Below are 15,073 nucleotides of genomic sequence, written 5' to 3'. Positions count from 1 at the left end.
AGGCCCCAATCTGGGGGAACGGTCTGGGGCCACAGACCCACAAGCCCTTCTCCAAAGGGATGTCGGATCACAGCGTGAGCCACCGCCTCCCGCCCCAGGGTGAGCCACCCTGATGGCAGCACCTTTACCTTGACCTCTGACAAGCTGGCGTCTCCAATCTTCACCTCTTGGCCGACTGCCTGGATCCGCACAACGCGCGGCCCGTTGGGAGTGGATCCAGGCTTCTTTTGGCTGATGTCCACCTCGATGAAGTCCGGTCTCTCCGGGCAGGTTCTGAGCAGCGTGTAGGAGTGCTCCAGCGGATAGGGGAAGGTGATGCCATCAAACGTCTGCAGCACCTGGTTCTGCCCCACCAAACACAGGCTCTCCCGCTTGGGGTAGCAGCCCCGGTAGCCGTTCTCAATGGTACAGACCTCTCCTGCGGGGCAGGTGGTGTTAAAGCACCTGGCCTCCCCGCCATCCTCACACTGGCACTCCACTGTGCAGTCTGCTGCCGCCCAGAAAGACTCCCCGATGGCGTAATACCGGCCGTCCACATCGCAGCCACACTTCTGGATGGGGACGCAACGGTCCGTGCTGAGGACATGGCCCTCGTTGCACTCGCAGCCCTCGGCGCATGGGGAGGCGCAGGTCAGCGGGGCTGTGAGGTCCGAACATGTGGCGGGGCAGCTGCTGGCGCACACCGAGTAGTGGCTGAGCGCTGGGCACCACACGGCCGTCGCTGTGGGTGCAGAGGGGAGACAAACAACAGGAGGACCATATTACAGCATGGTTCGGGGCCAATTACCTCTTTCCAATTGACCCACAACAGAGACAACACAGAGAGACACAGGAGCCCCACTTGATGGTAGAATTGGCCCCTCCATTTCCCTCCTGTGCCTCCCCAGCCATTCCGCTTGTGCAAGCAATAGCTTCTCCAAAACAGCCCCAGAGCTGTTGAGCTGCCCGCAGCTACTTAATGCTGCAAGCGAGGAGGGTGGGCCAAGAAGTGTGGCATCGGCCAGTCCCCGTTCCGGTCCAGCCTCCATCTCTCATCACGGCAGCCGATTGCCTGCAGAGCAATGTGGAGCTCCTGCCTCGTGTTGCCCTTTTGCTTGCGCAAGAGTCTGATGCTGTGGAGAGGAGGGATCAATCGGCTCTCACCCAACTCCCTCCCCTGGATTTCTCCCCTCTCATCTCACGCACTGCTAGGCAAATGGGCAGACCCCTGAAATCACTCCCCTCCTCCAGAGGGGAAGGCTCCGAGCAGGAGCACGCAAACACTTACAGCATCCCGTCTGGGCGCGCCACTCTCCCACTGAGATGCCCAGGGCTTGGCACACCGCGGCGTACGCCTGGATGGCTTGGCACAGGCCGGTGCCGTTATCCCGTGCGCTGCAGAGGTCATAGACGCAGCTGTGGATGAAGGCAGTGGGGTCCATGACGGCGCCGCACTCCCACAGCGGCCCGCCGCTCTTGTTGATGAAGCCGCAGTATTCGGAGGTGAAGTAGAGAGACTCGGTGGCAGCGTCGCAGAGGCTGCAGTTGTCCAAGCAGCCGGGCGAACATTTCCGCTCAGGGTGCGGCACTCGCCAGCTCTCACCCAGGTCCGGCACAGACGTGGCCAACCTCCCGTCTGAGCGGAGGGTATCATCCTCAGGGTCTTTATTGTAATTCCCGCACAGACCGCACGTGGCATTGATGTATGTGCCCGGAACAGAGACAGAGGCATAGTGTTGTCCATCGTAAGTCACCAGCAGGCCAAAGTCAGTCTCCAGGGCTGTGGACAAGCCGCTTTGGTAGACTTTTATTGCACCCAGTTCCAGAGAGATGGGTAGGGACACCACCAAGTCATCCACCTGCAGGAACAACACCAGACGACTGAGCCAGCGCATGAAATAGCAGAGCCCTCACACTGGGACACAGACAGGAGCCGTACAGCCCTGTTACGGGGTCTTAGGGTTAGGGATGTGCGCAGAAGGACAGCCGTCGGTAAGCCACAGGGATTTGCTGCCACACCTGTCACCTGTGCCCATTCCCCGAGGGACGCACAGGGCCCAGAAGTGCTGTCCCATGCTCTCCAGGCTGCCGTCGCGGTCTCGCCACCGCCTCAGAGGAGCTGACCCAGCAAGTTCTCCCCTTTCAGCGGGGCTCTTACCTTTGCTTTCCCAAAGCTGCCCTTGGGGAGGATGATCTTGTGCGAGTAGACCTCCACAAAAATATCCCTCAGCCAGGAGACGGAGGAGCCGCCTCGGTTCTCATTCTTGGCCTCCACGTTGAAGTAGGGCAGCTGGGAGCCTGGCCAGCACTGCCTGGCGAGGAGGTAGGAGCAGGAACCCTGGAAGTGAAAGAGGAAGCCATCGAAGGTGTGGTAATGTGGATCTCCGAACACCACGCAGGTGCTGCTCTCCACCGGCACGCACTGGAAGAACTTGGTCTTTGGCTCGCATGCTTCAAAGGGGCCGCAAGCCACCTCCTGGCAGAAGATCTCGTTGTTGAAGTCCAGGCAGCGGCACTTGGTGGTGCAGTTGGCGTTGTCCCAGAAGATCTCCCCTTGACGGAGAAACTGTCCTAGAAAGACAGAAAGGGAAAAACCCACGCTACATTACTTCTCTAAACAGAGGAGCACACTCTAACTGCACCGTGTCAGTCCTCGGAGGGGTCTGCTGGCCCTATGATCAAGACCGCTGCCAAAGCATCCTGCTATTGGGCTACTCAGCTGCTTTCTTTGCGCAGACTCCCGGCAAGAGCCACTCAGCAAAGCGCTACGATTGCAAGCTTCATTTTCAATGTACAGTGCATCCCCTTCAAGTCCTACCCGCACCGCGAGTCCATGGGATGGTGTGAGTGCTGTCACAAATCCAGGGTCAGTGCCGTGCCATACAGGCTGGCTAACTTGAAGGCTATTCCTTCTGTTTTGGACACCCACCACCCTTGTTCTGCTTCAGTATCGTGGGACACAAGAGCCATTTGTGCTATTTTCTCAAAGGGAAAGTCCACTGGTAAAGCTCGCGCCTTTTGGAGGCCGTTTCCAGCACTGTCGCTGTACTTGCACCATCCTTCAGCTTTGTTGCCATCTCTGTAATTCCTCCTTTCACGTAACTTTGCCAGTCGAAGACCGACTCCACCATCAGCGGCCCAGAAGCAAATCGCTCCCATTCAGAAAGCGCTCATAGTAGTCATGAAACCAAAGAGCTGTTGATAAGTAACTTCCACACCATACACCAGTGACGACAGGAAACGAGTGATTGCACAGCAATAGACTGAGCAGACTTGTTACACGGCAGTACTATAAAGGGAGGCAGGTTTGTCTGGTGAGAGACATGAGAGGCAGAGAGAAGACAGGAGAACAAGGGTGGCAAATACCCGTGAGAGTTTCCCTCTCCTCCATATGGCCGTCTTTCACACTTCTCATGCGCGCGGCTTCCACCGTGCGCGCTGCCTGAATTCACCTCTCCTAAACTTTTTGTTCTCTTCCCTTCCTCCTACAAAAAACCTATTTTCCGCTTCCCTGCAACAAACATCTCCTCTTAGCAAGACCTACTTGCAAGGGCTCCCGTGCCAACCATTCTGGTGCGGGGCATTTAGGCAAATGAGCACCATTAGGTACGGTGGGCCCCCTTGCCTCTGACGCCTCGCGCTGCATCTCCTCTCATGGAGGGTGACTGGCTGTCCACTGTTAAATGCAAATCCAGTGGTGGGATCTACCCACGCTGCCTTTGTCACCTGCAAAGCCGAGACTGGCTTTCAGCCCCTTTGCAAAGTCCAGCCTTTCTTCCTGGGGTCGGCAGCTGGAAGTGGCTGGAGTGGTTGGACCCAAAACCTCCGCTGGGGCTGCAAGAGCCTCAGAGTCTCATGGGCCTTCTTTGGTACAGTCCTAAACCGGGACATAAAGAAGCCGCATGTCTCAGAGTGGTGACATCTCCAGTGTCTGTCGGCAACTGACAATCCTCTCTTGCTAGAAAGACTCCCGGAGCACAGTGGATGCTCCTGACAGTTTCATTTGTCAAATGGTAATGCAATAATCTCTCTGCAGCAGAGTCCCTGTGCAGTTGCTGTGTGCATCTATTAATCCCTTTATATCCCCACGCTGTCGGTGACACATGCACAGACACTGTCACTGGTACAGGGATGTGGCATTTGTCCTGCCTGGAAAACCTGCTATTCCTCCTGCAGAAACAAGGGAAAAGGGACCACACCATCAGCTTTCCTACTCTGGGGCAAGAGGAAATTACTGTCCCCAGGTCTTTCCCGTTGCCACCATCAGTGTCACAGAAAAGAATCGAGACAACAGCTCAGTGGCATTCTATTCCTGCAAAACACTCGAGCTCCATCCGCCCTTGACTTTGCGCTAGGGTTCTGCTTTGGGCTGCAGAAATGGAGGCTTACAGCAACACCATGCTACTAAAATTCCAGGAAGGAAACAAACCTAGCACCGATGACACGTTTGTTCACTGGTGGTTGAAAGCAACAGCGAGAGCAGAGAAGACTCCCAAGTGTTTAAGGACCCCTCTCGGTTTTCTCAGAGCTACCAAGTCAGGCCTCATCTGCACTGAGAATTTGCTGCAAATACTCCTTGCGAGTCGGGTCCAGCTGTCCGTGAGCATGCTGACATCCCCCTGGGAGAGGCAATGCCAACTGGGACAAAGGGCAAACAACGGTTGATGACAGCTTCTTCGCATATGCTGCCGAGGATGCTCTCCCGCTGAATAAGATGTGCCCACGTTGACACGAACGATAAAGCGCTCTGTCCACTCTTCAAGGCGTTAGCCTTTTGCCGTGGGCAGACTGACAATTATGGCTGGAAGTCGGGTGATGATTTTTTGCTGCGTGCAGCAACTCGGAGATGTGCATGGGACCCGAACTCTGCTCGCGTGTTTCTGTCCCCGCAGCTGCAGCTTGAGGGGATGCCTTGGCAAAAACACAAATCGTGCAGCAGCCCAGAGCAGTCAGGCACCTCTCCACCAGTGTCCCAACAGCGTTACCTTTTGCTACACTGTGCCCCAAACTTGAAAAAAAGCAATGCCATTTCCCCCTTACCTCTCAGGCTGCAGCCATTGGCCGGATCTATTTCTCTGCCATCTATTTTGAAAGCCCAGCGCCCAGGGACGTTAACATTGGTCGTTTCTTCGATATTGACTATGTCTGGGGTTCTGGAGCCCGGGATGCTAAAGAAGTTGGTGATATTTCCGCCATTGAAGCCAGCCTAAAACAGAGAGAGCGAGCAAATTTCATCAAACATCTTCGCTACGGGAAAGCGATGCTGCATTTCTGCACTTCTCTGTCCCCTGCAATAACTCCTGAGCATATCTTCTTTAGTTTTAAAGTCTCTTTTCAGGGATTTCAGTTTTCAGGTAGCTTGGATGTGAGTGAAAAGCTCAACAGGTACTACAAGCAGCATGGATGTATATTTACACATTTATGTATATACATATGTACGTATGTACATATAGATCTATGGGTGTATGTATTGAGTGGCCGAGATAAAGTGAGGAAGCAACAGAGGAAGGCTCCCCTTACGCAGGGGACCTCGCCCCCCTTGGGCAGATGGACTGGCTGTGGCACCACTGCTAACACCAAATTTTGGAGTGCTCATCCCGTTGTGCCTGGCAGTGGGCTTGCAAGGCCAGTGCTGGGGACGTTGAGGGACTGAGTGGCATGAGCAAGCACAGATACGTTGGGAAAGCTACAGGCAGCCATCCGAGAGCTTGACAGAGACGGGGATATGGGAGCGAGAGCCTCACCTGGGCCATCACCCCGCCGAGCCCGGTCAGGGGGTCCCCTCCGCTGGCTGTCCCCGTGGTCCAGCTGATTTCATGGTAGTTAAATATTGCAAAAGACGACACTCCGTCGGTGATCAGGACAGCTTGGAAAGTGTTTACCTGTTGAAAACCATGAGCACATTTTCAAGGTGATACTGCTTTTCTCACACTGCTTGCCTGCCCTTCTGCCGCGTTCACCTCTGGCCCAGGCGAGATGGGGCAGCCTCGCGGTGAAGAGCGGCAGAAGCCAAACAAGACCCGAAATACGCTCACACTTGCTGCCACAACTCCACCAGCTGCCTTCCCCGCCACCACCTCCACCTGGGAGGACGACAAGACCGTCTCAGATCCAATTTAATGCCAATAGATGGCAGCATGAGAAAAAGCTCACGGGGAAAAAGCAATCGTCAGGATTCGGGTTGTTTCGACCGGTTATCTATCTTCCATTACCCTATCTTAGCTTTATTCCTCACCGCATTATCTTACCCGCTTCCCTTCTGCATTCATATCCTACAATACTGTTAACGGTGGATTACATCCAAGTCAGCCATGTATATTATGCGCTTTGCTTGGCTGCCAAATCCCCTCGCTACCTGCTAAATCCGCTGCTCGTGTTCTTCCTTTCATTTGAAATGACTCTGCATTTCCAGCCCCCCAAACTCCACATACATTCACACAACTGCCAGCCTGGGCCCCAGGCGGGAAGGGCGTGCTTTGCCAGCCGGCAAGGGTGGCATAGCCCCGAGCTCTTCCCTTTTACAGTTGTGCAGAAAGACAGAAGAGGCCTCTCCACTTAAGATATCCCCTCTATCCATGCAGACCCAGGAGCAGAGGTCATGACTGGGGACTAAGAGTCAATCACTTCTCTCAGCTTTCTGCATTTTCCTGTCCTTCCCATCCCTGCCCGTCCTAGAGCGCTCTGTGCCAGGACCGTGCTGTGATAAACAACTGCTCCTCCTGCCTCTGAGCGAGCAGGATTTTAGCAGGGGACAAAGCGTGGGCTGCCCCTCTTTTAATTATTCAAGAGCAATACTAGGAACCCAGCTACCTGGGCACTGCAAACTGTGAAGGAAACTACAGCCACAGAAACAATTATCAGGTGATATGGGAAAGCACATTGATCGAACCATCTCACGCCAGGAAGCGTTAGGGCTTACCCTGCCAGCGACCCCCGAGCACCGCAAGTGGAGAGAGCTGAGCCGCTCTGCATTAACAACAGGTCACATGTGGTGCTGGACGAAGGGAAGATGCCAGAATCGAGGGGCTGGGGGTCACTTTGCACCACTTTACATTCCCTTACAGCAAACCCGCTAGATTATTGGCACTGAGGTCAGCACAAATGCCTGAAGATTGAGGAGGGGACCCCAGGGCTGCACTCACTACTTGCATGCCACAAGGGATGTCACTTCCAAGGCGCATTAGGCTCCTGCCATGAGAAATCTTGAAAACGGAGGCGAAGCAGCCTGTACGAGCTGTCAGGGAGAGTGAGAGGTGTGGGCAGAGCTGCCTCACAGCAGCTGCAAACAGCACAGTTCACACCGGGGCAAGCAGGAGAGCAAGCTAAAGGGAAGCCACCATTTCCACTCCTGCATCCTTTCCCTGGGATTCTGCCTCCTATGTCTGGTTTCCTCTTCACCACCTCGGCACAGCTGCTCACCTTTGCCAAGTCTTTTCCCACGACCGTGAGATCAGAAGGCACCAACACATAAAGGCAATATCACTTTGATAGTGCAACAACAGCTCTTCGATGGAGCAACAAACCCTGCTCCGGTCAGGTGCCTCTTGGAGGGTGGCAGGAGCTGATCTGGTACCAGGAGGTTTAAGATGGCTGGCACTCCTCGTTAGGAGCGCTTACATGAACCACAAATATTTCCCTGTTTGGTACTCACGGCCAAACATGCTTCGAGCACCCTAGCCGTCTAACAAGGCTCTCAGAAACTGAACCTGTTTGCTCGGGTGTCATCGAGAGACAGTAACCGCAGCGTCCCCAAGGCCACGTTCACAAAATTGTTTTCTGCAGCTTTTCTGCATTGCGATGAATTTCCTGCTTAAGTTGCACCGTGCTGTTCCGTGTGCCAACCCGGAGCCCTGGCCGCTACTGAATGGGAAGGCTGCTCTATAACAAAATAAATTGCATTGTGTTGCAAATGTAATTCTTCAGGCAATACACGAATCTCTATATAGCTTGCTGTCTGCAAATATATATATATGTATTTTTTTTTCTGCAAGCGCTGCCAGGACTGGCAAAAAATATGCATTAAATCTCAAGCCTCTCTAAAAAATGGAAAAGAGCTGAACTGTTTATCAGAGCCAACTCCTCGAGACAGAAGAAGGCAGCTTTTGGCACTCACAGTACACAGGCTAATCCTAAACAACCCTTTCCCCAAACAATAGCAGGAATCCTTAGCTTGCTATCTGCACCCCAAGCTTCCACACAGGCCCTACCAGTGACACGTCAGCGGTCCGGCATGGACCTCCCAACATCAGCTGCAGTCACAGCTCACATTAACCAGATATTTAAAAGCTGTTCATACCCTGAAAAACATCACATCGCCATCCCCATCCTCTGAGATACGACTCGCACATTTATGGAAATATAACAGAGCTACCACAGCCGAGTCGCTAGCGTGACTCTCTGGTCAGTCTGGATCGGTCTCCCCATGCAGGCAGGTCAGTTGTCATTGCAAATAAGCTGTCAGTATTGCCTTTGGTTTTCCCTTTCCTATCTCAATGTCTGCACAGGATTTCTGAGCAGCTGTTCAACCCTTTTCTATGAGATGCCCTCGCCGCCCTCTGGGATTAGTGCTGCGGAGAGAATGTTTCAGCCTCTGCCACAGAAAAAGCCATCACAATTTGAAAGGAAAATGGTTTTTTGCCAAATAAATACAAATTAAAGCTCCCATTTTCTCTTTCCTGTCTCCAACTCCTCATAGAGTGGATTACTTCCAAAACTTAATTTACCGCAGATTCCTGAGCTAGGGCCTCTTCTGCCAGAGCAGCCCTCCCTTCTCGCAGAGACAAGGAGCAAATAACCACCTTAACTTCGTTTCAAAGCTGCCGTGGCCTTGCAAGGTGAGCTCGGGGTGCAAAACCAAGCAGACTCGCATTGAATCCCGGGTAGATGTGAGCGGTGGGGTGGGAAGGGCAAGTTACAGAATCCAACTTCAAGAGGATGACCAAGGAGAAGAAGGGAGCATGGAGCAGAAGATTATGGCCGGCCAGCCAGACAACAAAGGGCTTCCCATCCACCTCCACAGCCTGTTCTTTCCATCACTCCACTGCCTCATGCTCTCTTTCCCCTGTGTTAGGAAGCCCCCCTCTCCCCGAGGCTGAGTGCAGGACCAGTTTATCCTGGACCCCTGTAGTGGACGGACCTGATCCAGCACGCGGGGGTCAGCGGGCAGCAGGGGGCTGCCCTCCAGTCCCACTTCAGGATGGGATGCGAGCACGTGCACGCTTTGGCATGCTCCTTATTCTCTGCTCCATCCCTGGGCACCACTCTCCACGTCGCAGTCTCAGGAGGAGCCTGCTCTATGTGCACGCCCCGAGCACAGGCACCTCGGCACGCTCAGATGCCGCGCACGCAGTGGGGCTGCTTTCGGCACCGGGCCAGCCGCTACTGAGTGGTTCTGGGTCTTGCCCGACACCCTGGCCCCATTACTGCCATGATAACATGCCTTCAAACTGAATCACTCTTTATAAACTGACGGCACAGGAGCAAGTGGGAGCCTTGAGTGGTTTATATCATGACAGAGCTATTGTTCAGTGCCAAAACTTCGGCTCCTTTATAAAGGCCTTTCTTCCAAGGTGCCTGTAGCCCCCTGCACAAATAGCTCTGTTTTATCACTGCAGAAGCACAGGCAAAGTGAAGGTCGCGTATCACAGTACAGAAGAAAAATGAAATCTGTATTTGTATCTAACAAAAAATAACCACACTATGATCAAGCCGAAAACTCGTAACTGGTGTCAGAGCCTTGTTTAGATACGCTGCCTACAAACACCAAAGAGATGATGCTTTCCCTGGAGATCTGAGAGCAGGGAGCGAGGCTCGCATGGGCTCCCATGGGAGAGAACGAAAGGACCTTGGTGCTCCTCTGCCCAAAAGGGAACTGAGGAGTGTGAACACAAAGCAACTCACTCAATTTCACGCACAAAGGCCAGGCCAGTTATATATATACAGACGTATACTCAACCATCAGACACCACCCGTCAAGAAGCACAGCTGATCGCTCTTACCGGAGTCGTGCTGCTTCCTCCATAGAAAGTGACTTCCTCCCAGGTGACGATGAAGATCCAGATGGCGGAGAAAGAGGACATGTCTTTGAAGTGCTTGCGGATGTCTTTGGAGGCTCTCCTCAGCAGCTTGGGGTCCGTGCTCTCCCTGTAATAGATTTCTCCCCGGATGCCGTTGTGCACGTCCGCCCAGAAAGGTGCAACGAAGGCCCGGCCATCTGTCAGGGGGAAGGCTTCTGGTGTGAACTGGCTGACAAGTGCGTTGAAGGAAATCACACCATTGTTGTTGACCTGCACAAAGAGACCCGCTTTCGTTTGAGCAAGCCTTTGCAGGTAGCAGAAAGTTGCTGGTTTATCAGAAAGTGTGGGGTGAGTGACTTTTGGCAGAAAACAGCTCATAATAATGACAGCTGGTGAGACAGCCTGACAGTTGAATCTCTGACAGGCAGAGATTCAACTTTATTCTACCAGTGGTGGCCAAAGGCTGATTGGAGGAAGCCCCAAGCAGACCAAAACCCTGAGAAGTCTGCAAAACAGGGCTCCTACGGGCCAACACAGGAGAGGCACCCATCAGAGCGGGATGGCACCTGGCTCGGCTGGGATCCTGCCTTGGGGCCCCGGGTTTACCCAGCCTTTGGAGAGCAGCTCTGCAGCACGGAGAGACCTGGTTGTATGACACGGGTGGCCGCATGGCACGAGGGCTCCCAGGCAAAAGAGCTAAAGCGTCAGGCCAACTGCCTTTGGCTTTGTCCTCTGTGACAGATCCTGGGGCTCCCCAAGAGCAGCATGACATGTGGTACCACAGGCAGCCTCCCCAGAGTCTGCTGACGATGCTCCCCAAAACAACAATTAGTTTTGCAAAGTGTGGAGAACGAGTGGCCCTGCTGTCCCGGATGCTGAAATCTCCCACCACACAAGGGTTCAGACCCCCTCGGGATTACTGCTTTCCCAGCACTGCCGTGTACAAATACAAGCCGGTCAGGCAGGGGAACAAATGAGTCTTTGCCTCTCTTCTGAACCTGCGGGGCTGGGACGTTTATATCCCACTTTGGACCAGGCATACCCACAGAGACCGGCTCACCACAGAACATGGATGCGCTTGGGATCTGGCATACAGCCACGCTGACTTAGGCCCCTGTCTAAGGCACTGTTTTGATGTGCTCAGGTAAACCCTCTCAGCCCAGCCCGGAGGAGCCAGTGTCCCCTTTCCCAGGCTTTTGCTGCGCCGTCATCCGAGAACAGCGGCAGCCTGTCCTTGTCTCGGGCACCTACATACAGGTCCAAACTGTTGCCCTTTTTTTCCCCTGCGGGTCTCTGCATTTTCTTGTTTCTTGTCATGTAACAGGAATAATGTTCCTTGTGTCAAGGCCTTACCTTTGCTGTACCATTTAATCACCTACAAAGAAAATTTATTGCCTTTTATATTCCTTCCCTATGAACATTAGCCCATTAAATATACCTTTGACTTTCTTAATCATAAAACCTATCAGTTCATGAAATGTAAGAACTTGTCAGGTAGGTGCTAATAAATCTTCCCATTCCTGACGACAGGGAGAGTGCGTTTAAAATGCAGCCGCTAATAGCAAGGAAAAGAATAAAGGGAAGGTCTGCTTCTCCACTTACATAAACGCTTCTGTACGGGGCTCCAAAAAAGATGAATGGGACGGAGATCTTGATCTCGGGAGAGCTTCCATCATCAACTTTGGGCGTTTTCGTGTCGTTCTGCCAGAATGGATACAGACTCGCCATGGCATGCGCTGGAAGGAGAGGGAGAAGAGAGTCCTTATGGCGATGTCAGGACTGGTCCTGACTTCAGAGAGGCCACAGTGGGGGCCCTGGGGATGGCTATCCCCAAATGTTTACCTCCTGTGAAGAACAAAATAGCTGCCTTGCCCTCACCTCCTTCCCCGGTGAGTCCGCACCGGGGATGCAGAAGGTTTGCTGGCCACCAGCCTCTGCCTAAGCCATGCGAGGCTTTGGGGTAGGGGTGAAACTCCGTGCTGCACACTTGAGGCGGCAGCCTAACAGTGACTAGCCAAACCGGTACTTGGCCATGATGCCATATTCTGCGTCGTGGCCGCTGAGGAAAACAGCACCAAAACCCAGCATCGCCGGCAGCCAAAGGTCGTCTCAAGCCAGGGCAGAGGTGCTAGCTCTGGGACTGGCTCTGGGACAGGGTCATCAGAGAGAGCATCGTCGAAAGGTTATTTAGGGCAACAGCAAAGGGACTACAAGATGTGCGTACAGCTTGCAGCTGCACATTTTGCTTTCCATGTGACTGTGATCAAGTTATAATGCCTGTGTCTTGGCTTCACATTGGGACAACAAGGACAACACGTCCATCCCCGCCTGCTCCCGGGATGGGCAGGACTTGCTGTTTCAGAGGGTGAGGTGCTCAGGTGCCTGAGGACGAAACAGCACCAAGATTGACCCCCAGAGCCACGCTCCTGGCAGCAGCCACCTTCCTCCTGCCTGCATGGCAGAGCCCTCCTGGGTGCCACGGACAGCCCTCCCTGCCGGACCCCCAGTGCTCCTGGTGCTGGGTTACAGCCCGAGGTGTCACGACTGCTCCAACGTTTCCTGGCAAAATTAGGTTTCCTGCTAAAAGGCACTGCTGGTGAACATAATTGTCTCTCCTAAAAATATTTCAGAAGACGGTTTTGACGTGTTTCAATACAAGCCTGCCACTTTCTACCAGACTGAAATCCATCAGCTTGAGTCGCAAGCGGGCACTTCTCACCCTAGGGCACATGTCCTTTCCCATTCCAGCCCCTGCCAGATCTCTGCTGTCATCTCATGCCCTGTTTCTTCCAGTTAGCTACTGGTGTGATTCCTCACAGAGCAAATGGGGATTTTGCTGGGTTTTCCTCCCCCTCCTCCCGTCTTTGATGAAGAAAAGCAGCACCCTGTCCTCGCGACATTCAGTCTTGGCCGACATGAGCCACCAGGCTCTGAACAATCCCGGCTCTGTTCACCTGGATTCAGGACATGCTTTTATTTCCTAGGCCCTACCCTGCGCTGTTCAGGGGCCTCCAGCCAAGGACAGCTCGCTCTGTGCCCTGCCGTTACGGGCACAGGAGGGGCTCTCAGTGTTGCCCGAGCTGGGGCATGCTCCCTCCTAGCCACCCTGAGGATGCTCCCTGCTCAAAACTGCCTGGGAGCAGGGAGAGTCGCCGTCTGACCCTTCTCCACAGGCTCAACTGGTCCGACTTTCCTTGGGGAAAAGGAGACAAGGGGAAGCCTGCCCTAAGCCACTGGCATCCTGACTTCCTAAGACACACGCCTGTGGCCCAAGTGCCCTGCTGGACATAAAGGAAGGCGGCGTGTGACGGTGTCCGAGCCGCAAGCCTGGTTTCACAGATATATCTAAAGGGCTGCAGCAAAACTCCTGGCTGCCAGGTAGTAAAACAAGTCGTTTCACAGCTGTTACGCACCTGACCAGTTATTACAGCTGAGGCATAGCTACGAGACATGGATTTTACTTCTTTTTTAAACAGGAAACTCAGCAAAAACTTCTTGATGCCAGCTTCTTCAGCACTACTAGTGTGACACAACCATACCTTTGCATGCATCACCTCATCCAGCCAAGCAGCCCAGCGGGCCCCACTGACCATGATTTTTGCCCCGGTGGCATTTCCCACGGGTGAACTGGTGGCCTCTTTTCCCGCGTGAGGGAAGAGAGCCACAGCTTTTGCCTGAGCTGTCCTGAGCCTGACAGCAACTCAGCAGCTGACCAGGGAAACGGCTTCCAGATTTCCCGACTCCCCAGCTCTAGGTTGCCTTGCTAGAGATCCTCAACCTGGCCACACATCTAGTACCAGCCACACAGTGCACATCTGCCACATCACCAAACTACAGAGGCTTTTCCTGCCCACACCAGCTCTGCTTGCCCTTCCTCACATTGAAATATGACAAAGATTAATTACTCCACAAGACTAGCGAGCTGCTCCTGTGCTTTTCAACATCATAGAAAACCGCGGCTCGGAACGGGTCCCCGGCTGCCGGCCGGTCTCACCTCCTGCCCCAAGCAGGGCTGACCCCACGGTCAGAGAAGGTTGCTTGGGGCCTCATCCAGCCCAGATGTGAACACCACCTCTTCACAAAACAGAATGCACCATGAGAAATGGGGTGTGAGCGAAAGGAGAGGCTTCCTGCTGCAGGCTGCAGCTCTGTGACCCCACCAGAGGCACCTCCACGTCTGCTGTCAGACGTCCTCCGCGAGCACCCCAGAGGAACCTCACTACCCGCAAACCATGATGTTTTGCTATCGTTCACCCAATTTGCCCTTTACTGGACGTAGGTTGGTCAGCCTGCTCAGCAGTCCTAACACCAGAAATTTTTCAAACTCCTATTTCATAGCAACTGGCCAGACCATCACAACCTCTGGAATGCCCCATATGCGCACGCACAGCCATATAAATGATGTATGCGCGCTTATGTAAAATGCTCACTGAGCTCAACAAATTCTGTGGCCTGTGTATCCTGCTGGCTTTGCCAGCTTTGTATTCAGCGCGGCATGCCAGCTCCTTGTTTAACGTAAACTATCGTCACTTCATTGCTCTCAATGAAGCGAGGGCCATTTGTGCAGGCTGCCAATCCATCTCCCACGACGCAAGCTGTCACTCGTGCAAAATTGGCACCTGTGCTTACCCACGAAGGCGCACCCATCTCCCCACTTAGTGCTCACCCTTAAAATTGGCGGTCCCTCCCTCCCTCCCCATGGGAAACACTAAGTTCACCCTAGTTCTTGTCCTTGCTCCAGCCAGGGGACTGGGTGTGTTTTCCAAGCCCTCTGGACTTCTGGGGCCTCTGGGCACAGCACTGCTCCAAGGTGACCGCTTTCCCAGCACAGCTGATGAGTGTCGGTCTCCCAAGGCCCGAGCGGGAGATACTCACCTCGCTGCCATGCAGTTATCACCCAAAGGGCCACCCAGGTTCCGAGAAACGATTGCTTGTCCATCCTACAGGAAGGAAAGAAACCCAGACATGCGTCACATCAGTAGGAAACCGCATCCTCGAGCAAACCCCGGGTGACGGCGAGTGCCGTCGCTTCCCGAAGCTGCCTGACTGCTGCCAACACACGGATGTTTCAGAGACTG

At 53.8% G+C, this 15,073-nt stretch overlaps 1 protein-coding gene across 1 annotated transcript in view; it reads right to left on the bottom strand.

Annotated features, from left to right (window-relative positions):
* The window catches only part of TECTA (tectorin alpha), a 28,010-nt gene extending 13,076 nt beyond the window's left edge, over window positions 1-14,934 (bottom strand). Inside the window, exons 1-8 of the mRNA XM_050910957.1 lie at window positions 14,871-14,934; window positions 11,598-11,731; window positions 9,978-10,265; window positions 5,724-5,861; window positions 5,020-5,185; window positions 2,138-2,550; window positions 1,268-1,838; window positions 129-721 (exon numbers count right to left, since the gene is read on the bottom strand). Of these exons, the coding sequence (XP_050766914.1) occupies window positions 129-721; window positions 1,268-1,838; window positions 2,138-2,550; window positions 5,020-5,185; window positions 5,724-5,861; window positions 9,978-10,265; window positions 11,598-11,731; window positions 14,871-14,934 (2,367 nt within the window). The remainder of the gene's footprint in view (window positions 1-128; window positions 722-1,267; window positions 1,839-2,137; window positions 2,551-5,019; window positions 5,186-5,723; window positions 5,862-9,977; window positions 10,266-11,597; window positions 11,732-14,870) is intronic.
* Between the last annotated feature and the right edge of the window lie 139 nt (window positions 14,935-15,073).

This window comes from Gymnogyps californianus, chromosome 25 (assembly GCF_018139145.2).
Source record: "Gymnogyps californianus isolate 813 chromosome 25, ASM1813914v2, whole genome shotgun sequence".
In the NCBI taxonomy this organism is placed as follows: Eukaryota; Metazoa; Chordata; class Aves; order Accipitriformes; family Cathartidae; genus Gymnogyps; species Gymnogyps californianus.
This window is presented reverse-complemented; position numbering and strand designations above follow the sequence as displayed.